Source organism: Apodemus sylvaticus, chromosome 7 (genome assembly GCF_947179515.1).
Source record: "Apodemus sylvaticus chromosome 7, mApoSyl1.1, whole genome shotgun sequence".
Taxonomy (NCBI): Eukaryota; Metazoa; Chordata; class Mammalia; order Rodentia; family Muridae; genus Apodemus; species Apodemus sylvaticus.
In genome coordinates, this window is record NC_067478.1 from 46,875,657 (window position 1) to 46,901,377 (window position 25,721).

The 25,721-nt window shown below is 36.7% G+C and overlaps 1 protein-coding gene across 1 annotated transcript in view; it reads right to left on the reverse strand.

Moving 5' to 3' along the window:
- The window catches only part of Mei4 (meiotic double-stranded break formation protein 4), a 135,747-nt gene extending 111,020 nt beyond the window's left edge, over positions 1 to 24,727 (reverse strand). Inside the window, exon 1 of the mRNA XM_052189310.1 lies at positions 24,496 to 24,727. Coding sequence (XP_052045270.1) covers positions 24,496 to 24,727 — 232 coding nt within the window. The remainder of the gene's footprint in view (positions 1 to 24,495) is intronic.
- Between the last annotated feature and the right edge of the window lie 994 nt (positions 24,728 to 25,721).

The following is a 25,721-nucleotide window of genomic DNA, read 5'->3' on the forward strand; positions in this document are numbered from 1 at the left end:
AGGCTTGTGGAGGCTGTGGCGGCTTGATACCCAAGTGTAGTAGGATCCTAGAGCAGTGAGGCAGGAATGGGTGAGTGAGTGAAGAAACACCCTCATTGAGGCAAATGGGAGGCGGATGGGATGGGAGGGTTATGGTGGAGAAACTAAGAAGTGGAATATCATTGAAAATGTAGACGAATAAAATAATTAATAGAAAATTCTAAATTAAATTCATTTACCACTTTAAAAAAAGATTCCAAGTATATTCAAGTACCTCCCAGTAACATATCTGCCCTAGAAATGGCCACTGCTGCTTCAAAAGGTGTATATTTTATTTTCATCAAATATATTCATAGTCAAATCAGTATTTGATGCCTTATCTCACTCATTTCTATAGTCCTTACAGAATCCCTAAAATTACATCGAGATCCAATTGTTTAACAGGACCATATTCTGGATTCTCTGTAAGCCCTATGAAGTCTATGATTATCAAACTGCAAAAGTATCTATACACAGACACAGACATTATTTATGTCTGTAACAGCTGATTTCACTAATCCTTCTGTACATACGTATGAGATTATAAACAAACCAAGTCTCAGTTATTCTCTCTGCTGTACACAAATGTGAAATACCTTACTACAATGATTCTACTTCTAAGCATGTATTAATCATGTTTATCCACAGAAACAGACACAATTTGGTGTGTGTGTGTGTGTATGTGTGTGTGTGTGTGTGTGTGTGTGTGTGTGTAAAGGGGTCCCCAAAGGTCAGGAATAAAGGAGGAAATGCTCCTGGCTAGAACAGAATCAGCTTTCCCTTCTGGTCATGCCTGCGTCTTATTGGATGAGGCCAACCCAATCTGCTATGTTTAGTCAACTGATATAAATAATCTCACCACAAAGCGTAGAGTGCTTAGATATCTGAACTGAAACTTAAAATTAATAATCTAGATGCCTGTGTCTAGGTCCTCCTGCAATCACTTCCTACTGTTGATTCATATCAGTGTCATCTGTTGAACAATTTAATGCAATACCTTCACCTACACGATCAATCAGCCTCCAGTTCTGCCCACCTCTGGGCTCCTTCACTAAAGCACCACTTTGGACGCCATCTGTTTTGAAACCATGCTCCAGAAACTTCTCTCATTCTCTGTTCTTTGCTACAAAACAGACACCTCCAAGGCCCTCAATACACAAATTCTACCACTGTTTGCACATCCAAACCTCTTTATTTAGTTAACTTCGTCTTCACCTTCATTTTGTACTTTTAACAATAAGTCATATACTTCATGAAAACATGAGACACTATTCCCTTTAACTATGAATTTTCACATACAGTTCCCCAGATGCATACTGATTTTTCTTCAAGTCCAGCTTCATATATTCAGTGAAACTTTCCAACTTCTCAATAGTCTGAGAAAAGCCTTATACACAATTCATTACTATCCATCTTAACCTGTTTTGAATAAACTAGTGACTTCATACTGAAAGGAAAAGTTTCTGAGGGAAGAGCTTATTTATGTGGGTTTTCTGTTGCTTGATGCCTGCTTCCGATGTGTTTGATTATTCGAAACACACACACACACACACACATACACACACACACACACACGCACACATGTACACATGTACACATGCACACATACATGTATCTATATTATGATTAAATTAAGTAGCATCCATTCAAATATACTCACCAGAAGCATCTATAATTTACCACTTCCAATTATCATTTCCAAGCATTAATAAACATTATTCCAACATATACTCATGCATGGACTAATGTAAAAGTAATGTTTATGCCACCTGGTGGTCAAACAGAAAATGTCATTAAAAAGCCATTTCATAATTCTATTTTAATAGCATTTTGTAATGATAAGAAAATTAAATACATTCCCCTTCCTCCCTCTAACTTTTACCATTATTCCCCCTTCTCAAATTTAAGTCTTCTTTTAAAAAATATATATGCATATAAATATTTTTATTATTTACATAGCATATTATAATTATTTATTTATATATAACCTATTTAAATGTGTAATTTATTCAAACATAATATATACTTTTAAATATATTGGATGTTATATATAAATAAAAAATTAAAAAAATATGTATATATACATCATATACATATACATATTCCTAAATACAACCTCTTTAGTCAATGTTATCTGTATTTATATTATCTCAAGGCTAAGTACTTTGTATAATCAATAGTTTGGGGACTCTAAACAGCAATATTTCATTTAAAAGCAAGAGTTTGCGCCATCCTTTAGGAAGATATATTTTAGCATATGACAAAGCACATGCAAGATATGCTGACAAAGAAAAGATTTCAAAGTACTTTACCTAAGTATAGCAATATATATCATCATTCAAACTCCGAATATACCAAAAAGTGAGAAATATCAAATGCACAGAAATAATACCAAACAGAATGATTTCTCTTGACTGAAGTGTCTTTTCTGAATATAAACAAAACGTGTATCTGTGAGCCAACTTTATCGTAGACAATGTAACACCACAATTTGTTATGATTTCCAATGTTCATACTCTGGGATTTCCTTATTGTCTCTTTCCTAAGACATCTCTCAGCTCCTCAATAGGAATTTTCTCCAGTGATGCACCTGTTGTACCTGGGACTTTCCCAATCTATTTCACCTTCCTGAATATCTCCATCACACAGTCCCAATGGATTATTTTAGCAACAGACTCTCAAATCTATGTATCTAATCACAATTGCTGTCAATTTACTAGTCTTCTTTGCTGGCCACTGGCTTTTTTAAAATGCTGGTCACATTATAATACATTATTTCTTACAAAATAATCATTAGCATTTCATCCAATATTTAATTAAAAATAACTATTCCTGGTTTGAACTTATGATATTTTGTAGTATATATTGTATAAAATGAAGGATTACTGGAAAAAAATTAAAGACAGTACAGTGAACAATATTTCACAATTGCCCAGTATGCTGCCTACCCAAAGTGTGAAAATATCCATATGGAAACAAGGAAATAATCAGACTTTATAAGTCAACTCATTTAGTTACGCATCTCATGAACAAATATTTAATAGCAAACAATCAAGTAAGTAGTTGCTTTTGCTCACTTTGCAATGACTTACACTCTTCTCAGAACAGAAAGTATTATGGAAGAACTAGCTTGTTCTAGGTAGAAGGGTAATAAAATTATACTCATATTTTAAAATTATTTTTATATTTTAAAGTATATTAAAATATCTTAAAATATTTTTAAATTTTTATATTTTAAATTATATTAAAATATATTTAAAAATATTTTTAAAATATGAGTACATTTTTATTACCCTTCTGGCCCTGCAATAATTCACTTACTCCCACAGGGCAAGTCATTAAAGGATCCACAGTCTCTCAAAAGGATGTCATTACCTAAGTAGCAGGACTTCAAACACATGAACTGAGGGTAACATTTTTTTTTAATTTTAGAGAGTGAATTTATTTTGCCACCATTCCATTGGGTGATTATTTTTTTAATTAATTTTTTATTGAATATCATCTTTTTTTACATTGGCAATGGTAAAAAACCTTTCCCCATATCCCCCCTCCCCAAAGACCTCCCAACCCCTCCCCCTCCTCCTTCCCCCTACCTCCATGTATATGCCTCTCCACCCAACACACTCCCTTCCCCTCCCCTCAGTTTCCTTTGTTTGGGCCTTTGTTGAGCCTTTACCTGACCAAGGACAATTCCTCCCACTAATGCCCAACAAGGCCTTCCTCTGCCACATTTTTGGCTGGAGCCATGTGTGCTCCTTAGTTGAGGGTTCAGGATTCATCCTATAAACAGTCAACATACCCTGACACTACTATGGACAACAAGAAGTGTATACCAAAAGGAGCATGCCATGGTTGTCTCCAGAGGGGCCCTGCCAGAGCCTTACAAATACAGAGGCAGATGCTAACAACCAACTATTGGACTGGGTGTGGAATCCCCAATGGAGGAGCTGGAGGATGGTCCAGAAGAGCTGAAGGGGTTTACAGCCCCATGGGAAAAACAATGATTTTGGACACCCAAACATTTTTTTTTAATCCAAGTCACTTTTGGGCTATTATCTCAAGAAGACTTGACCTCTGCAGCTAAAACTTGCCAAGCCCAAAAGAAATCAGCATTTCCCTCATCCTTAGCTTCACTATCCTGACATCCATGCTATCCTTCAGGCTCTGGTGTGTGAAACTTGAGAAGCCACTCTGTGAAATCCAGACACTAACACATACTAACCCTGCCTACGTTCCTGTCTTTTCAGTCTACTCCCATTTTAGAACCTGCTGTTGCATTTTATGTGACTTGCTTTAAAGCTTTATTTGCCATTTGGCTGTCATTCAAAATCTGTTTAGATGTCATCTCCTCAGAACTTCTTCTCTAAGTACTCCAAGCTAAGGACGCTTCCAGATCACTCTTTTCCCCATCTTCCCATTTCAGCTCCTGAGCCTGTCACTATCACTTCATGACTATTTCCCACTGGCATCTTTTGTCTTCACCCTTAAGAATATGTATTCCCTAAAAGACCCAGACCTCCTGGCCTATTGCTATGTCTCTGAGTATGTGATTCTGAGTAGGAGCTAAGTAATACTAAACAAACAAAACCCTTTTTAGACCATTGCCTCTTTTATTTCCATGTTCATGTAAGGAGCAGAGATACACAGGAAAGTTTCAGCCTCCTGTCTAATTGCTCTATCTGAATAACTTGTCACCCAGATGATATAAAGGAATATACTACAGATCACACACTGCTTGTGACATGTATAAAATATGTCAAGTAAATACTATGTTAATCTTCTTTTCATTCTAGAAAACCTTCCCAAGGCTCTTTCCTACAAACTGAAAAGAGCATATATTGTCCTGGTGTCATGATTTTTCTTAAAAAGGACATAGTCTAGTTTCTCGTTAGCTTTTATAACACTCTTTTCTAATCTATTGGCCAATGCTAACTTAAACTGTTTTCCACTAGATTCTTATAATTATCTTTATATCATTTAATCATTCTCCTGATTAAAACACTTCAATACACCAAACTGTCTAGAAGTGACTACTGCAAACTCTTTATTAAAAAAAATCTAGCACAGTAAAATCTTTCAATCATTGCAAAACCTCCCTAACTTACATCATAAAGAGGACATATTTCAATTGAGTAACCTTGAGACAGGAGCTCAGAGTTTCCATGTGGAAGATATCAAACTTGTGTCTCAAATAAACAGTTCTGGAGTTTCTCTTATTTATATCATTCATATATCCTTTTTTTTCATTTCTCAGACACAGAATTAAAGTAAATCTATACATCTCAAAAATGCACTGCTATTCTCTGCTCCAAAATTCATTCATTTAGCATGTTTCACTGTTCCTTACTAGACTCTCAATCTCTATGACACAAGAATTTATTCTGAAACGTTCTACTTCTCTAACATTCAGTCTTAACCTGAACATGACAATTGTTTTAGTTCATTTAGAACCCTGTACACTCAGCTCATATTCCATGCCAAATACACTAGAGTCTCTAAGCACAAGCCCCAAAGTCAACTGTTTTTAAAGCTCTCAGATGACTCCAGTGGGAAAATCCTTGTTGTATATTAATTTATATTCATTATGCTAATTTTTAAGAGAACAGTGGCTTGACCCGTTCTGTACCATTCCAATTAACACCTTTACACCTTCCAGAGTGCCTTCTTCCTTTCTGTCATTGTGTTTATCATGTTGTTGAATATTTCTAAGCTCAACGGGGGCTACAATCTCTTTCCATGGATTACCTAGGTAGAAACTGTACTACTCTAGTTATCCATTCCACTTTAGCCCAGGTTCTTATTGCTTCCTTGGTGACATCACAGACTCCTTCCTGCCCAGTGGTTCTAATTCCCCTCCCACCAAAACTTCAATGGACACAGAATCACACAGAAGGTTAAAACTCCTAGTTAATTTAAGCAAAGGAGCTCTCAATTATCACAAAAATTGTACCCACTGAGAAAAGTCCCACATGTGTTGTCAATCGGCCTCTTCCCTGGCTTTCGACACAACACCAATAGCCCTTTTTCTTAGAGTTCCGCAATCAGTCTGGCTGGTGTCTACTTACTCAGCATTCCTTTCTCAAGGTCACTGAGTGGACTGCTCTTTAAGAAGCTGGCTCAACAACCTCCTTCTGAACAGTGGCTCACTGCCCGTCCAGTCTAACGTTTCTGTTCTTTTCCACTCTAGGAAATTCACCACCAGAACCTGCATTATTGTCTTCTACATTTTTTTAAACAGACTATAATCTCCTCTGCTTATTATTTCAATATGTTATTGTCTGTAATGTGAATAGAAATTCTATTATTTTTATTTTGTCACTACAGAACTGCAGAAATAAGTTAGAAACAGAATAAGAAATACTTAATGTAACCATTTTAATATCTCTTGCCTCTCTAACCAGACATAGGTGCCTAATGCATAAACAGACTTTTTCTCCTTTTCTAGTCTTGAAAATCAAGCACCATACTCAGAGAGCATGGCATGTTCAAGTGTCTGTTGCTTATTTTCTCTATTTCAGGAGATTCTCAGCATTCATTTCTGAATTCAACCGTACTAGGAAATATTATAACTGAGTTTTTCCATAAACTTTCAATCCATAAACACCCAGAATAGATTGTCAACTTCTATCATAATTAAAATAGCATGCAACAATTGTAATGTTAATTCAAACCCTAACTCCTCTATCTTTTAATTTCACTCTTTAAATCATTTCCATAGTTTAGGAAGACAACATGGAGAGTTGATCTGCAGTTGTGACTCTGTAGATGCTTATTGCTGCTTGCAAGCCACTCACACTTAATTAATGTGTATTTGCTTCAGTGAAACAGATGGGAATCCTAATCAGAAAATAAGCCAAGTGTGAGCCTGGATACAAACGCATTCTGACTAGAGCATTTTTTAACCACCTATGGTGTGTATATGTATGTGTATATATATTATATATGTTGTACATATATATATACAAACATATAATACACACACACACATATATAGGCTCTGGAAGTTGGTCTACTTTCACAAATTGTTTTATATTACATACATTGAAAGAGGTCTATGAAATGTAGGACTTGTTAAAATACCATCCAAAATTTCAGTGTGCTATTATAAAATAATATGCTTTTCCTAAAGCATCACTGGCAATCATAGGTACTAAGGTGATTATTTCCTAAAGAAAGGGGAAATCCCACAAAATTCAGGCACTCTTGACTAACACTCTATTCCAATATTATTTCCTTTAATAAGGTTATAGTAGGCAGTTTTATTTCCTTATGCCCCTTCTTTGGAAGGCCCTTTTAGCTCCTACTTAGAGTTAATGATAGTTCAGACTGTCTCCAGGTAACTGCTAAGCATACATCTTTAAAACACGTGATATGACCAATGAAATAATCTGGCAGTCCTAAGAAATGGAAAATAATTATAAAATATTCTTTAATCTTCACTTTTGTGGTATAATCTTCATTATTGTGTTTCCTCCAAGTATTGACAATCATGATAAAATCCATAATATAGACCTCTAAGTGTCTCTCAGGATCCAGGTATATTTATCTATATCACTCCAAAGTATTGGGAGTCCATGTGAATTCTCTTAACTCAGGTGAGAGGAATCAGCCATGAACTCCTGACAGTAGACCCCTACTGTCTCCTGAGAGATTAGAATTGCCATGTGCATTGAGTTTCGTTCTCTTTTACATAATACATCATCCACTGCATCCACTGCTAGAGAAATCTGACAATGTAGCTTCCAGATACCAAAAAAAGAAAGAAATGTACAAAATGGCTCATTAAATTGCCTCCCTTTCTCTTTTAAAGTCTGAAATGACTTCAGTACTAATAGTTAAGTCACATATACAGCCATCACTGTTGAATGAAAAATAACTCTATTTCAAGTTGAACATGATGTACTTGTAATCCCAGCACTGGAGAAGCTGAGCCAGGGTGTTTTTGAGTTCAAGGGTAGTCGTTTTATACAGCGTGATCTAGGCCAGTCTGAGTTACACACGGAATCTCCATGTTGAATTGTTTTGGTTCTAATTCCCCTTTAAGCAGACCTCTTCTTCTCTTCATATGACCAGTAGGCCATTCAGTAAATTTTAAAGTGCACTAATATGGAATATTTTCATTGATTCATTGGCCTCAACATATATCCTAGTTTGTTTTCTGTGACTGTATAAAAGCACAAAAGCAAGACCAAAAGAACCTTGCAGGAGAAAAGTATTGGTTTGGCTTATAGGTTACAAACAGTCCATAGGCAGGAATCTGGTGGTAGGAACTGAAGAAGAGACCAAAGAGGGATGTTGTTTATTTTCTTTCTTCCTCTGTGGTGTTTAACTATCTTTCCTTGTGCACCTGGGATCCACCTATCTAGGCATAGCCCCACACCAAGGAGGCTTGGCTCTCCTACATAAATTTTCAATCGTGACAATATGACACAAATCTGGCCACAACTGAATTTGATGGAAGCAGTTCCTTAGAGATTCCTTCTTCTTAGGTTTGTCTAAAACTGTATTGAGTTGACAAAAAAACTAATGTGCACAATTATTCCTTGTTAAATTTGACATATAAACAACACCTTGAACTGTAAATTTTCCTTTGTTTGTCTCCAGGATCTGGTGTTATATCACAAGGTAACATAGAGTAAAGCTTTTCAAGTACCCCAATTTTTAAAAATTGCAACATATTAGTAGTACAATGTCTCCATAAAAATCCAAAATCTCTCAATAGTGGGTTCCTGCAAATTCCAAAACAAATCAAGCACTTCCGTAGTAAGAGTGAAGAACAGTAGAGCACAGTTACATATCAAAGCAAAAGCAAAATCAACATTCCGAATAATTAAACATCAACATCATGATCTTGCTCATGATCTTTTGGGCTCCAAAGGGCTCGGGCACTCCCCTCCCCCAACTCTGCAATGCTGACCCTCCCAGCTCATGTTTCTTGTCTGCTAAGGTCAAGCCAGTTCTACTCTACACTGTGACTGTCCTTCGTGATCTTCACTGCGGGAGGTCCTCTGGTGGTCCTTATACTGGGGTCTTCACTGCGACTGAGGTTATACTACATGAGTAGCCTCTTCTGGACTCTTATAATGACAAGTTTCTGTTTCTCTCCTTTAATCACAGGATCTCTGCTACAGCTGATGATGTACCTCCAAGAGTAGCATCTCCTGAGCTCTCATAATTCCAAGCCTCAGCTAATTTCTGTGACCGTGCATGTTTTATGTCTTCAATACCAGTACCACAGATGAGAGTCCGACACATTCTTAAGTCTACTGCCAGCTTGAGATACATAGAGTCTTTGATCCATCTGGACACTGCATTTGTACATGTGAACCGTAACAGCTATGGTTGTTGCCTGCAGGAGACTAAGCAAGTCAACATTCCAGGATGGTGCGTAGAGGGGCACATGAGGCCCCACTCTTAGTTTGTAGTACTATGTACTGTCAAAAAAGTAAAACAAAGCTGGAATATCAACTGCTAACCATTCGTACAAATGAGCCTCCGTCCAGTTCTAAACACAGCTGTGCTATCAGCCTACCTAATATGCAAAGACACTGTCCACTGTCCTTTCTTACCTGTAAAAATCACACCTGCATTTTCTTCCCTTCAAAGGGAAGGTCAGGGGTGTTATTCTCTCTGGTTTGTTGAAATTATACTTAACAAATAAGAATTGCTAACATTTTTTTTGTGGTGAGAATATTTAAAATCCATTCTTTTAATAATCTCTATCCTTTTAATAATCACTATTACTAATTCTGATCATTATCCTGTAGAAGATGTCTCCAAACATTACTTGTCCTGTCTATGTGAAATTTATAATTATTAGATCAACACCTATTTTCTCCCTCCCTCCAGTACTTGTAACAGACAATTCATGACTGCACTTGTATGTGGAATATAAGACACTGAGCTTAGAGTAGCACATAACAGAAGAACAGAGCTGGAGTGTGTGTGTGTGTGTGTGTGTGTGTGTGTGTGTGTGTGTGTGTATGTGTGTGTATTTCATTGACATAGAAGAACTTAAATGAGATGGGATTCATACTATAAGCCAGCAGTAAGAAGAGTGATGCTTAATAATGAAAACACAAGTTCTCCGTAACAGTGCCTTCAATTTTGGCTATATTTGAAAATAACCCAAATATCTTGAAAAACAAAAAACATGAATTCCCTAGTCCAATCCCTCCCATCTAGATTATGATTTTATTAACCTAGGGGGCCTCCCGGGCATTAGGTGGTGATATTAGCATTATCTCAAGGATCATGATTTCCACACGATATATATATATATATATATATATACCAACACTAAAGCAACAAGATCTTCAGACATATCCCATAAACTTTAAAGGTAAAAAACAACAAATCTCTCTGTGGTATTTCATTTTTGGAGTGTGCGGAGATAATTGTGAGAGCTCCTGGTTACCAACATAGACTAGCAGGAGTGGAAGGTCTGCCCTTCTTTAGCATTTGCCATCAAATATAAAAGCACACCTCAGATTGCCATTGCTGTATTCACAATCCCAGCTGAAGGAACACGGTCAGGGATCCCTTCTTAAACGTTACTCTCTGTCTCACTCTCTGTCTCTGTCTCTGTCTCTGTCTCTCTCTGTGTCTGTCTCTGTCTCCCCTGCCTCTGTCTTTCTAGCCTCTTTCTCTGTTTCTCTTCTCTCCCTCTCCCCCCTTCCCCCCTTTACTTCCCCTCCTCCCAGATTGTCCAGGCACCTCTTTTGAGATTTAGTCAGTTGCTATGGATTGTAAATACTAAATTCTGCATCCCAAGATCTAGTTACCTTAAGACAAGTGAATTCTCCCACATGCCAGGTTTGTTTGTGCAAACCTTGATTCTTAATTTAAAACTATTGGTGACTAAAGATGCCTAGAGCTTTTTCCTGGGTAGAAGAGAGGCAGGAAGTAAGCAGGGCTTCTGGTCCTGGACTTAAGAGTCTGAGGCAGAGACCACTAGAGAGGGAGAAGAAGAAGGAAGAAGATGTCATGGGGTAGGTGGATGAGGGCCAGCTAGCAGGAGTGGCCCAGTCAGAACATGGCAAGTGACATCTCAGTGAAAGGAAAGGAGACAAAACAGCATTCAGGACTGATAGCTGCCCCGCTCTGGTGCTTTAAGGCTTGTTATATATAGAGAGGGAGTTTGTCTTTTTTTGGGAGGGGGGAACTAAATGATCTAATGTGGTGTAGAAACCCCCAAATAATATTTACTGCAATGCATGTCTCTTGCTCCAGCTGCCTCGGTTTCTCTAGTTCTTTCACAAATCCACACAGGTACACAATCATGGACTGACAACTGCTCAGAAATTACAGATATGACAGGATATGTCACGGTTTACTGAATAAGAACGAATGAGATAAGGTTAAACACTTCATCAGTACACAGAAATAGCTACTAGTCACTGAAAGCACAGTCAATTACTAACAAAATTGTGTATTCAAATATGCAAACTATAATCAAATGTGTCTGAAGTAGGTCAAAGAATGGGGACATTTGGTTAAAAAAATACTACTTTATGGAAAGAAATGAAAAATTATACTAATTTCCATGGCAAACAGTATTTGTTATTAGAATAACAATGGGCAGAAGCAAAATGCCTAAAGTCTGTATATTCAGTTTTAATTAAAATTAAAAACTTTAAATATTATAAAATATGTAGAAGGAGCAGAAGCATTTACATTTTCACCAGTCACTTTTCACCAAAATTCATCTGTTAACATAAAATCCAAGCTCCTGTGTATTACAATTTAATTTATATTGAAAAGTTCACCAAATCTCATGAAAGTAATTTCTATTATTTGCTACTTATTAACTTAATTGGAGATCATATTTTAGCTAGATCCTGAAATTTAGCTTAATTGGAGATCATATTTTAGCTAGATCCTGAAATATCTTTTGAGAGCAAACCTACGCTTAAGATTTCACTGAAACCACATGAAAGAACAAAAGCAACTTCGTTGTTCATATAAATTTAACTTAACTATAAAGAGGTATTTTTAGCAACAGAACTCTGAACGTATAAAATGTGGGTTTCACTGAACAGTCTTTTCCCATGCATTTTAAAGCACAAACACTGGCAGAGATACTCTGAACGTATTACGGACATGTAAGCAGTATTTCTGTTGTCGCTGAGAAAAACTGGCTCCGGAGAAGAAGAAAACGATATATACTTTCTACAACACCGCTGATGCTCTGGAACAATGCGTCTGTTTGTTCGCTGGCTAAGAGCAGCTCACACCACCTTCCTGTCTCCGTTAGCACACCAGTATCCTAAGGCAGCCTATCCTTCTGCAGCATTCTCTGCTGACTGTGTGCCACTCCCACTGAAATGAGCATCTTAAAAATTCACCCGAGGTATTTTGGGGTCGATTACTTTATGTTTCGATATGGCCTGGAACATAACGGGAATGCATGTTTAATAGTTATGCATTTATGATGTGAAACTTTATTTACATGGTGAAATTGCTTTGTCTTATTGTTAAGAATTTGCTGACCTTCACCCACAGCAACATATTTACTTTTATCTTGATTACTTTGTATATTTTTCAAATGATGATGATAGTTCCATCCAATTTAAAGTTCATATAGATTTGCAGTATGAGAATTCTGCGTTATACAGAATTTCTTCCTGATTAGTTTTTCCCTATAAAATGTTTTGAAGATTACCCAAAAGATGATATAAAAAAGATACTCCATTGAGGGGAAAGGAACGTCTGCCTTAAGCAACTGCACACCACATACCATAAGTGATGGCGCGTCTTAGCAGACCTCAGGCGGAGTTTGTGGGTGCTCACCAGCTTTCCCTTAGCTCTGCTGCTCTCCTTTGACTCTACAGGGATGCTGACCTCTGGAACGGCAGGCTCAGTCTTTTCACTTGGTATTTATTACAACACGCTCCAAGTCTTGCTGCCCTCCTCATTTATTGCATGCAGGGATTTTACAAGGCAATAATTAGGTTTCTATTGGTTCATTCCTGGTATATTGTCTATTACGCTCCATGAACCATATTTCAATTTTATTTCTTTAAAGCAGTAGCATTGAAACTTCAGTATTCAGGATGGCCACCTACAAGAGGGTTGTTACAGTTGCTGGGTGTCCCGAGATTTTTCTTCAGTTTCCAGTTAGGATCTGAGAAGTTTACTTTTCTAACTGATGCTAATTTAAGAAAACACCTTAATGTTAAAAACAAACAAACAAACAAAAACTTGTTGAGGATTCCAGAGGAGCACACAGCATTTGGTATTGCTTATTTAATTCTATATAAGTTCCTTACCATGATTTCCTCATTTAACAATGAGAAAACAATGAAACAGGTATGTATGAAACAAAGAAAGATTTAGATGACATCCAAAAAGTAGCAGACAAACACTTACAAAAAACTACAAATTCAGGGCAGTTGAAAAAAATAAACCACTAGAACAGGCAGATGTGTAAACGGGGACTCTGTGGAGGGCAGGAAAAGAATGCTAACCTTAAAGGTTGATGCCAAACTGATGCCCAGCCGAAGCATCCATGAGTGTCTCAGAGATGTGGGCCCTTCCTCAGGGATCAGGTCATCTTCTCCTGACTCTTATTTTTTACTCTGAATCCAAGCAGAAGGCTAGCTAGAATTCGTTTTCATCCTTTTCTTCATTGTCTTCCATTTCCCTGTCTTCTAATTCCTTCCACTTGAAGTACCAGAATGGTCACTGTTGGTCACCTCCACACTTCCCAACTACCTTTTTTACTCCCTGTTCTTTATAGACAAACCCATTATACCAAAAAAAAAAAAAAAGTCTAAGCCTTTACCCGTCATGCCAGCAGAACCCACACTGCCTGCCAATGGTCAGAAATGCACTCACAGGACTACCCCATTTGAGTCACTTATTTAATTTTATTTTTGCTTTGATAATGAGAATGGCACTGTACATTTTCCAAAGTTATCTGCATGAATTCTGTTCATTGAATATCCAATATTTTTAAATATAAATCTTGGAATCTAGGATCCAAAGTTAAATTAAGAATCATCACTCATTTTAATTTCTAATAAAGCCTTAATTTCAAGAACATAATAACATTGAGACATTTAAAAATCAGTTAGACAATATACCCAATGCTGAACATAACCCTTAATATGTGAAGAATACTGAAATTTTCTGTAAGCTTAGGGATGTAGGCAAAAAATAGTGCATATACTTAATATGCGTGAGTTCACTTTCTAGAACCAAATTAGTAATAGTATAATAATAAGTTGAACTCAAAATAATATACTATAATAAATAAATAATGTAACAAAGATTTAATATAATAAAGTATTAAAATGTTATAATAATATAATAACAATTGTTGAAATAATAAAAAAATAGGTGACCATCTGAGAATCTGAACTTATTCTAAACCTTTTTAGCTTCTGTTTCAAAGGAGGAAAGCAGCCACTGCCACTGTTTGTTATTTCTCCTAAGACACACCTCCTGAGAGGTAGGACTCCAGAGATCTGTCCTACCTAACAGGTTCCTCAGGTAGATGCTAGAGCTGCTCTCCGTGCACTACATTTATTGTTACAAGGGCTAGGAAGATTTCCAGAAATACACAATGACCCACAATAGACTTTTATAAATATCAGCATATCTGCATGTATCCTGTGAATCACCTTCAATATGATAGGTGCTTTGCTAAACATCTGATTATACTGATGATGTTTATCGACACAATTCCTTAAAGCATGATTCAGATTCCACGGGGCAGACTGCATACACACAAATATAATATATCTTATATTTGCTGTGAAAATACAGACTCTGAGACCCACCACATGAAAACCTAATCTGGTCTACAGAAGTAGTCAGAGGAAGTAGAATATTAAAATTCTATCAGGAAAACTGAATAGTATTAAGGCAGACAAAAAGAAGAGGGAGAATATGCCACCAGAAATAAAGAGTGTGTGTACAAGCTTTGAGCAAAGCAATAGAAGGCAGTAACATAAGTGAAAGTTTCCGTATCCACAGTTCAGAATGTGATGGAAACCGAAGTGATGAGGCTGAGATAGAGAAGCAAGCACGCCCCAGCCACTGAAGACACTGAAGTCCCGCGTAAGGATCTCAGACTTCTTCCCAAAGCAATTAGAAAACCCGAGATGATTGCGTACAAACTAGGGTACGAAAAGTGGATGCTGCAAGAATCAAGGCACTATAAATAGGACCGATCAAGCAAGATAAAGTTGTATAGTTTAATTTGGACAGTTAAGTTAAAACTATTTCCATTAGGAAATGCCAGAAATGCAGAGAGTGTACATTAATAGAAATCAGAGTCCACCTAGCCCAACAGGTTATCTGAGGACCGAATGGAATGTCCTAGAAGCCAGCTTCTGTAAAGAGGATGATTAAATAAGCAGTCAGACCCAGAGACCTGCACCAGGAAGATGGGATGCTGTCAGAAATGTTGTCTTCATGTATGAGCTCAGCCTCTAAAGATCTGACCTGGTCCCTGCATCCTCATGTCTGTGGTCCTTCTGCGTTCCTTTTGGGTCATCGTTACTATAGAGGCAACATTATAGGATCTGCATTTCTTCAGGATGTGTTAGGATAATTAAGGTACCTATATTTCTTAATTTTGGAATTACCACCACTAAAACTATTTGATATTCTAATCAGTTAAACTTTAATTTTCATTGTATATATTCATGGATTTCTAATTATGAGATGAATTCAATTTTGTGTAATGTATAATATATAATTAATATATAACTGCAAATTTTATTTCATTTATTTAAATTCAATTAACCAACAAAATCTCTATCGAGTGCATATTTTTAATGCACATATATTATCTGACTGTTTTAAATTAATAATTTTAGTCAAATTTCAATTATGATAATATTTAATCATTTATCTAATGAGTGTTACATAATGACAGAGAAGCAATGCTTATGTCTTCATCATCCATATAATTTCAGTATCTATAAACTAGTTCATATCTCAATACAAAATATGAATGTCACAGCTGTTATCTGCAAGACAGATCCTGTGTATGTGGTCTGGCACAGGATAAGAACATAGAGCTGGACTAAGGCTGAGTGAACTACAATGAGGAGAACGACATTGAGCTTTCTAAAGCAAGCTCTGCCTCCAGTCTGACTGAATATACACCAGACTGGGGTGACCTACAGCGCCTGTTTTCTGCTTAGCCCGCACCAGCGCAGCTAAAACCATGGCGTCGAATCCACATTACACAGGGTGAAAAGCAGGAACTGTGGAAGCCACGAAGCACTTAGGGTTTCATCCTCAGGATGAAGATCAGTAAAGGAGGCCAGGGAGACAAGTACAAAAACTGTCAGCCAGACGGTTCACAAAGCAATCCTGGACAGAGGCAAAAATACCTTGCACGTTGAACATCACCTGCACCCTGTGCTCAATGAACAGATAGATATGTAAACTAATAGATATAACAAAATAGATATGTAATTGGGTCTTCTTTTGCTTCTGTTTTCCTCTAGCAAACTGCTTGCTAGATTTATGTAGCTGTCATTTATAACAGCATAAAAACTGTAGTATAAACAGCATATACTCCATGCTCTACCCATCTGCTTTCCTCATTTGAGTGCCAAGCAACTGTGAAGGTACAAATTCCTGGTCAAAATGCCCCTCCCCAACTGTCTCTCAGATTCTAATCTTCACAGTATTCAATAAAGCCCCTTGATTGTTTTTTTAATATGGAAAAATTGCCACTGGCATCACTTCTCTGACACTTACTCTTATAGGTTAAGGGTAGCCATTAACCCCTTCCTAGTATGCTTTTAAATTTCTATTATCCATTTATTCAGGCATAGATTAAATTCTTGCAAACATCATGAGGCCATCTTCAACAAAGTTCTTCCAGATGGAAGAACATCATTTTTCTCTGCTACACAATGAAGTAGATTCTTGGAGTAAGAGACACCGTGTTCATTAATCATTCCACTCACTCCTGACCTCAACCCATCCTCAGAAATGAGCAATAAAAGACCTGTTAGCAATATATTTACCATTCTCTACCATTTAGACATCCATTAACAGGATCTGCTTCAGCACCCAGAGCAATGTCACCTGGATACTGGCTCATGTCACTCTCATAGTTTTCCATCTTTAGCATGCTATTTAATGGCTACCACAGTCCCAAATCATCTCTTGGTTTGGCAGGGTGCACACAAGAAGTAGGAGGTTGGAGAAATAATTTTCTAATCCCTATTTTCAAGGGCCTCTATCTCTTCATCCAATTAGCTAAATCCTCCCACTTGCTTCTTTCCTTTCATTGGCCCAAACTGGGCCCCATAAAACTTAGTTAGAACGCTCAAAACCTCCCTAAGTCTTTTAAGGATCAACACACTGGATATCAACACATTTTCCAAATAAAATGAAGAATTTTCCAAAGAAAGATGTTGCCTACTGAGTAAGAATTGTGCCTGATACAAGTCACTAAAGATGCCTGAGCAGACGGATGCCTGGTCTTCAGGATGCTCTCCTTCCATCCCCTTCCCTCTCTTGCTGTCTTCTGATTTTTCTTTCTTCAATTGTTTTTTTTACTACCACTGAATATTTCAGTAAAATAAACAAATGGTATAATTCTAGAATCAGTTTCTATGTATCCCTTCTATAGCACAGTTCCCTAAGGAATATAATCATTAAGAAAGTACTGAAAATCAATCAATACAAAAACATCTGGGATTCTAAGACGCTGTGTAAACCACTTCAGCTCTGCTTCATTTAATTCTAGATTGTTCCACTGCTTCAGTGGACACCTGATGTAAATTATGTTCCACAGCTTCTCAATTTTTCCAGAAGCATTCAATTCAGTATCCGTTATGAGTCTCTGAGCGCTTAAGAAATAATTTCAAAGATGGTGAAACACTGAAAACTCTAGAAAGAAATTTAAATATATCTTTACTCTAGTTCTGATTCTTTGGAATAGCTTTTACAGAACAAGTCATTACATCCTTTCAAATTACCTATGTTTAAACAACCACTAAATTCTTATTTTACTTTCCTTTCATTTTAACTATCCCTTCACTTCACTTATCATCTCCCATTAAGGGTTACTCAATTTTTGTACACACTAAGGTATTCCTAATTTTATGTTTGAAATGACAAGTGGAGAGACTGAATACTTCCAAGCACCCACAATGGAACACTGAACCTGAAACTCCAATGTAAGGAAAACTTACTATCATTATGTAATTTTTGAAAATTCCTCTCAAAGGTACTTGTAAGTGAAAGATATAAAGCAAGTTATCACATAGTTATCACAAACATCTTGTGCACTATTTTGGTCCAAATAGAATTTGGATCACAAGCAATATTGCTGATATCATGGGATCTTATGATAGGCACAGTTCAAGATTACAGGATTTATTTTTTTTACATTTTAAAATTATATTAATCCTATAATTTCACAGAATAAAAATAATGTTTGATTTTGTTTACTATTTGTTCACTGTGTATATTCAAACAACTCATTGTCAAAATAGACTCTATGGAGACATAATATGGTTATAAATTATTCAGTATTATAATTTTATAATTACAATTACAATTTTATAATTAAATTTTATATAACTATAATTGTAAAATATAATCATAGTTATAAATGGCAGAGAGGCAGTATCCAAATTAACAAAATCAGAAATGAAAGGGGAAACATAACAACAAAAAGAGAGGAAATTCAAAATAATCACCAGATTCTACAAAATAAAATTAGAAAATCTAGATGAAATGGATGGTTTACTAGACCGATACCACATAGCAAAGTTAAATCAAGAGCAGGAAAACTATCTAAACAGGCCTATGTCCCATAAGGAAATAGAAGAAGTCATTAAAAACCTCCCAACCAAAATTAGCCCAGGGCCAGATGGATTTAGTACAGAATTCTACCAGATCTTCAAAGAAGACCTGATACCAATATTCTTCAAACTAGTCTATAAAATAGAAACAGAGGAACACTACTCATTCTATGAAGCCACAATTACTGTGATATCTAAACCATACAATGACTCAACAAAGAAAGAGAACTTCAGACTAATCTTGCTTATGAATATAGATGCAAAAATACACAATAAAATTCTTGCAAACCAAATCCAAGAACATATTAAAGCCATCATTCACCACAATCAAGTAGGATGGAATGCCAGGGATGCAAGGGTGGTTAAAATATAAAAATTCATTAATGTAACCCACTATATAAACAAACAAAAATCCATTAATGTAAATCACTATATAAACAAGCATAATAGAAAAAATTATATGATCATCTCCTTAGATGCAGAAAGGGCATTTGACAAAATACAACACACCTTTAGGTTAAAAGTATCGGAGATATCTGGAATTCAAAGCCTTTACCTAAGCATAATAAAGTAATTTACTGCAAACCAACATTCAATATCAAATTAAATGGAGAGATATTTAAAGCAATCCGACTAAAATCAGGAATAAAACAAGATTGCCCTCTCTCCCCATGTCTATTGAATGTAGCACGCGAAGTTCAAGCTAGAACAATAACATAATGAAAAGAGATCAAGTGGATATAAGCTGGAAAAGAAGAAATAAAGGTATCACTGTTTGCAGATGATATGATAGAATACATAAGTGACCCCAAAAATTCTACCAGAGAACTTCTCCAGATGATAAACAACTTCAGCAAAGTGGCCGATATAAAATTAGCTCAAATAAATCAGTAGCCTTCCTTTATACAAATGATAAACAGGCTGAGAAAGAAATTAGGGAAATTACTCCCTTCAAAATACTCACAAATAATATAAAATATCTTGGGGTAACTCTAACCAAACAAATGAAAGAACTGTATGACAATAACTTCAAGTCTCTCAAGGAAGAAATCAAAAAGGATCTCAGAAAATTGAGCGATAGCCCATACTCATGGATTGGCAGAATGAACATAGTAAAAATGGCCATGCCACCAAAGTCAATATACTGATTTGATGCAATCCCCATTGAAACCAACACAATTATTCAAAGACATGGAAAGAGCAATTCTCCAATTCATTTGGAAATGCAAAAAACACAGAATAGTGAAAAAAGTTCTTAACAATAAAAAAGAGTATGGGTAATCACCATCCCTGACCTCAAGCTTTACTACAGAGCAATAGTGATAAAATCTGCATGGTGTTGGTACAGAGACAGACACATTGATTTAAAAAAAACAAGTCACAATACCCAAAGTAGAGTACACAGGAACTCAAAAAAGGTCAGGAGACTGGAGGCCCTAGGGAGTTTAGAGGTCTGGTGGGATGGGGTGGAGATGAGTGGAGTCAAGGGATGTGGGGAGGGGGTTATGGGATGTGGAACAGTCAGAAGGTAGACCAGGAGGGGGATAAAATCTGGAGTGTAAAAAACAAAAGGAAAAAATAGTAAAATATATTAAGAATTATAAATTGAAAATATAACTATAAGATACAATTATAATTTAATTATAATTATATTTATATATGTTTATATATTTATAATTTATAATTATATTATATATAATTTATATTACATAATTATAATTTTTCTGAAGGGGTTTGCAGCACCACAGGAAGAACGACAATATGAATCACCAAGTAGTCCCAGAGCTCCCAGTGACAAAACCATCAATGAAAGAGCTCACATGGAGCTAGCCATGGCTCCAGACACATCAGCAGCAGAGGATGGTCTTGTTAGAAGGGAGGAGAGGCCCTGCGTCCTGGAAACACTTGATGCCATAGTGTAGAGGAATACCAGGACAGGGAAGCAGGGGAGGGTTGATTGGGGAAGGGGAGATGGCTTATGACATTTTCAGGGAGGGGGAAACCAGGAAAGGGGACAACATTTGAAATGTAAATGAAGAATATATCTAATAAAAATAAAAAATTATAACTTTTAGTTTATACAATTAGATTCAGTAACATTTAGATGGGTAGTCATCATGTTTTCCACATACGAAGTGTATATGTCATACACATAATCCCTCCCAGGCAGTGTCTCTATACTACCCACCTCATGATGCATTATATGAGTTCTTCCTTGCCTCTGCTCACCTTTGCAATGGTAAGCACAAACCTCCTCTCCTGACCCCACAGATCAGGTCTTCCTGTAAGTTTTACACAATTACAATTCCAACTACTATTGAAATGCTAAGAAATACAGCCTGAAAATATGTTTTCAGTTCCTGCCTACTCATCTGCTCTGAGTTTTCTGATCATATATCTGCCTCCCCTCTACATTTTCACCCACATTTGCTGGGATAAGCCTCTATCAGACAACCCTACTCTCTACTCAATGTGTTTTCTTGTAAGTTTTCTATGTTCACACAGAAATTATTACAATCCATTTAATAAGGTAGGGTGGGAGCCTCAAAATTATTTATTTATTTACTTATTAATTTATTTATTTACATATTTATTTTATTAGGTATGCTCTTTATTTACATTTCAAATGTTGTCCCCTTTCCTGGTTTCCCCCTCCCTGGAAAATCCCATAAGCCATCTCCCCTTCCCCAATCAACCCACTCCCGCTTCCCTGTCCTGGTATTCCTCTACACTATGGCATCAAGTCTTTTTGTGTGCTTTTTGGTTGATGGTTTTGTCCTTGGGGGAAATGCAAATCAAAACAACCCTGAGATTTCACCTCACACAGGTCAGAATGGCTAAGATAAAAAACTCAGGAGGCAGCAGGTGCTGGAGAGGTTGTGGAGAAAAAGGAACATTCCTCCACTGCTGGTGTGATTATAAGCTTATACAACCACTCTGGAAATCAGAAAACTGGGTATAATACTACTGGAGGACCCTGCTACTCCACTTCTGGGCATATACCCAGAGGATTCTCCAGCATGTAATAAGGACACATGCTCTACTATGTTCATAGCAAATACAATGGAGTATTATTCAGCCATTAAAAACAATGAATTCATGAAACTTTTAGACAAATGGATGGAAATGGAGAATATCATCCTGAATGAGGTAACCCAATCATAAAAGAACACTCATGATATGCACTCTCCGAAAAGTGGATGTTAACCTAGAAGCTTGGAATATCCAAGACACAATTCACATATCAAATGATGCCCAAGAATGAGGAAGAACAAAATATGGATCCTTGGGTCCTTTGTAGAAAGGGGGAAAAATACCCACAGGAGATACAAAGACAAAAGGTTGAACAGAGTCTGAGGGAAAGACCATCTGGAGACTACCCCACCCGGGGATGCATCCTATATACAGTTACAAAACCCAGACACTATTGTGAGTGCCCACAAGTGCTGGCTGTCCAGAGCCAGATAAAGCTATCACCTGAGCCTCAAAATTCTTAAATTCACCCATAGCCAGTCTCTGAACTTAGCCCAACGGACATCAGAAGTGTCTATTTTGGAAAACATTCATAAAAATCTGTCTTTTAAAGTTCTGATTCTTATAAACCTAGTTCAATTCATTAACCTTCACACAAGATGTCTTAGTCTGTTTTCTGTTATTGCACTTAAAAACCACAGACTTATAATAGGTTAGAAAAACGCAGCTGATACATTCAAAGGTCACAGCTAAGTGGCTGTACCTAGTAATAATTTTCTTGTTTCTAGGGATTCTCTGCATAGTCCATAGATCTATGGGAGAGTTGAGAATCACAGAATAAGAGTTCAGAACAGAGTCCAACTGGTCATTAATAACAGACCCACTCTGATAATAATCCATTAACAAACTAGTAAATTTACTTTCTATGTCACCCAACTGGCCATACCTCTCAACAGCTCACACCAAGGATCATGGGCTTTGGTGAACGCTTACAGAATACAGAATACTAATTGTATTCCTATCTCTAGTGACTGCTATGTTCCACATCCAGTCACCAATATATATATATATATATATATATATATATATATATATATATATATATATATATATATATATATATAATCTTCTGTGCTAAGGATTTAATCTGAGACAATAAAAAATGCCTCCTCCTCCCCTTCCCCTCCTCTTCCTCCTCCCTCTCCTCCTGTCTTCCCCCTCCTCTCCCTCCTCCTCTCCCTCCTCTTCCTCCTCCTCCTCCTCATCATCCAATTCTCCTCCTCAATAAATTCAGACTCTGGATCAGGAGGTAAAGCAGCACCCAAGCAAAGCTTCCACAGAATGGCTCATGGAAGATGAAATATAAGCAGATGGTCAGAGGAAAGCTCACAAAGAAGATGACATTTAGAATAAAAACTGAAAGAAGAGATATTCTATGCCATAAAAGACAGTAGAGACACACCCCCAAAAGGAGCCTTCCAAGGCACAACTAGCTTACGATGGGAGAGAGGACAAGGTGAGGAGGGAGAGACAAGAACTGACTTCACCTATGGGATGCTATAGGAACGTCTCATCTAAAATGAAATAAAGCCAGGAAGAGTTTTTATGCAAAGAAATAACGTGATCTAATTTAAATCATGATCTGATTTACATGTTTTTCCCCCTCAGTTACCAGAATTGTTTCCTAATCATACTTCTGCTTTAAAAAATGTTCCTGAATGAAATAAGTCCTGTGACATATGTTCCAGTTTGCCCTAGGGAACCCTGTTTTGCCTGTACTGTCCCAGTATAATCTCTAATAAAATCCCCCTGTGACTTTCACAAGGGCCCTAGTGAGGACCCTATTTTCATAATGAACTTAACAATAATGACAACTTTCCTCAGTTGCTAGTCAGGGCCTTTCTGAGCTTTCTAAGGTCAATTCTCCTTTCTTCTTTTCATGGCCATCTTGCTTACTGGAGCACTGGTTACCCAAAATGCAATGTTGAAGGGATTCTGAATTGGGGTGCACTCTCTACTCCTCTCTTATCTCATAGCTCTGCCTTTTGATAAATCCTCTGAAACAATTTCATTCACAAGTATACAGACCTGGAGGAGCAGACCTCCAAAATCTTCCGAACAATTAGGTAGGATGAATGGCTTCTTCTGCATTTTATCAATGCCTCTATTGCCCTCTATTGGAATACATCACAACTGGGTTAATTTTAGGTCTGTTTCTCCTACTAGATTGGTGGGTGATCAATACAGAAAGTAGTGCCTCATGTTGCATGTTTGGGGGCCTCAATTCCTCCCCAGAGCTGGTACTTTGTAAGTTATAGTTGTTATGTAAGAGAAAAATCAAACAGTTAAAATTAAAGAATGAGATTTTAAAATGAAGTCTTTGTTGGCCACAGACGTTATTGTCACTGGGCATCAGTAGGCTTGCTGTACAACCCTGTGGCCCTGGGTTCAAACTTCATTCCCACAATCACAACTGCAGTAATACAGAATCCTCTTCACTCAGGCATAATTTACTTCTGTTAATCTCCTAGTCTAATGTGGGATCTTCACCAGGCAGGAACAGTAACTTGTAATGATTAACTAATTAACTAAAGGGAAAAAAGTTTATTGGAGCAAGAAGGTTATGTTTGCCAAAAAAACCTCTCAAGTTTGTAATAAATTTCTAGCTAATTATGGTAGAACAGCTTTATAGATTGCTGAAAAGTGGTTCACATACCATTCTTAAGCAATCCCGAGGAAATGTTACTCAGGAAAAGTTTTTGACGTAACTGTAGGACTTCTGCTTCTAAGGCTTCAACTTTTGCTTTCCATTTGGACTCTGGCTGGGTCACCAAGGTGGCCAGGTGCTCTGCATACTCTCTGCTGCTTCTGTCTGCTGGTTTTGAGTGGATAATCGCCAAGGCCAGTGCCAGCTTTGAAGTTTTCAAATACCATGTCTGGGTATCCATCTTGGCTTTCGTCCCTATCACATAATAAAAAAAAAATTTTACAAAATTTCCTTTTAACTTTAACAGTCTGTTTTATTTGAACAAAGTAGATTTTTTAGAGTAGGGCTAATTAAAAAGTTCATAATATAAATTGATTCCAAGGAACAGACACACAATTTTTAACTAAAAAAATAATATGAGTCTTTATGGGCTTTCCCAGTCCACTCTAACATGTCTATTGATGTCCTTGTTCAACTCATGTTCAAATAATCATAGGAGTGAATGGGTGTAGCTTCTGACGTTACTAGGAAACACAATCTCTGAGGCCTCAACCAGACACAAAGAACTAGGAAAATAAGGAATACTGAGAGTGGGAGAAATAGTCTTCCCCAGGGAAGGACATAAGAACTGGTTATCCAATCCAAGTGGTCAGCCATGAAAACAAACATGTTAATAACATTGCCAGGCTAAGCAGAGGTTGTTATTAGCAATACATGTATATATACACCTACACATATATGTGCAGCAACAATTAGTGAATAGGGAGCCTCCAAATTTAAAAGACAGAAAGAAGAGCTATATGGAAAGATTTGGAGGGATAAAAGAGAAGGGGAAAATAATGTGATTAATTTACAATCTCAAAAAATAGTATAATAAAAAATCTTTCAAATATTTATATTCTTGAAGTTGTTTGATACTGTGCTTCCGATTACTTCAATTGCTGCCATGTGAAAACTTTTCCATTAATGTTTCACAGTCTTGAAATATAAATACATCGAAAGGGAGAACATGACGTAAAGTCGACTTCATTTATTTTCATCCTGTCTACTGAAGGGTAAGTGCTATGGCTTCCACCATATTTTCCTGGATTATCACAGAGGCTCCAACCATAAAATATACAATAAAAATGTTTACTGAGTAGTTAAAATACAGTAGCTGTTCATACCTGCAATGTCCACTTCCATATGACACATTCAGCCATCTGCAGATCAAAGCCATTTGAATAAAAACTTGT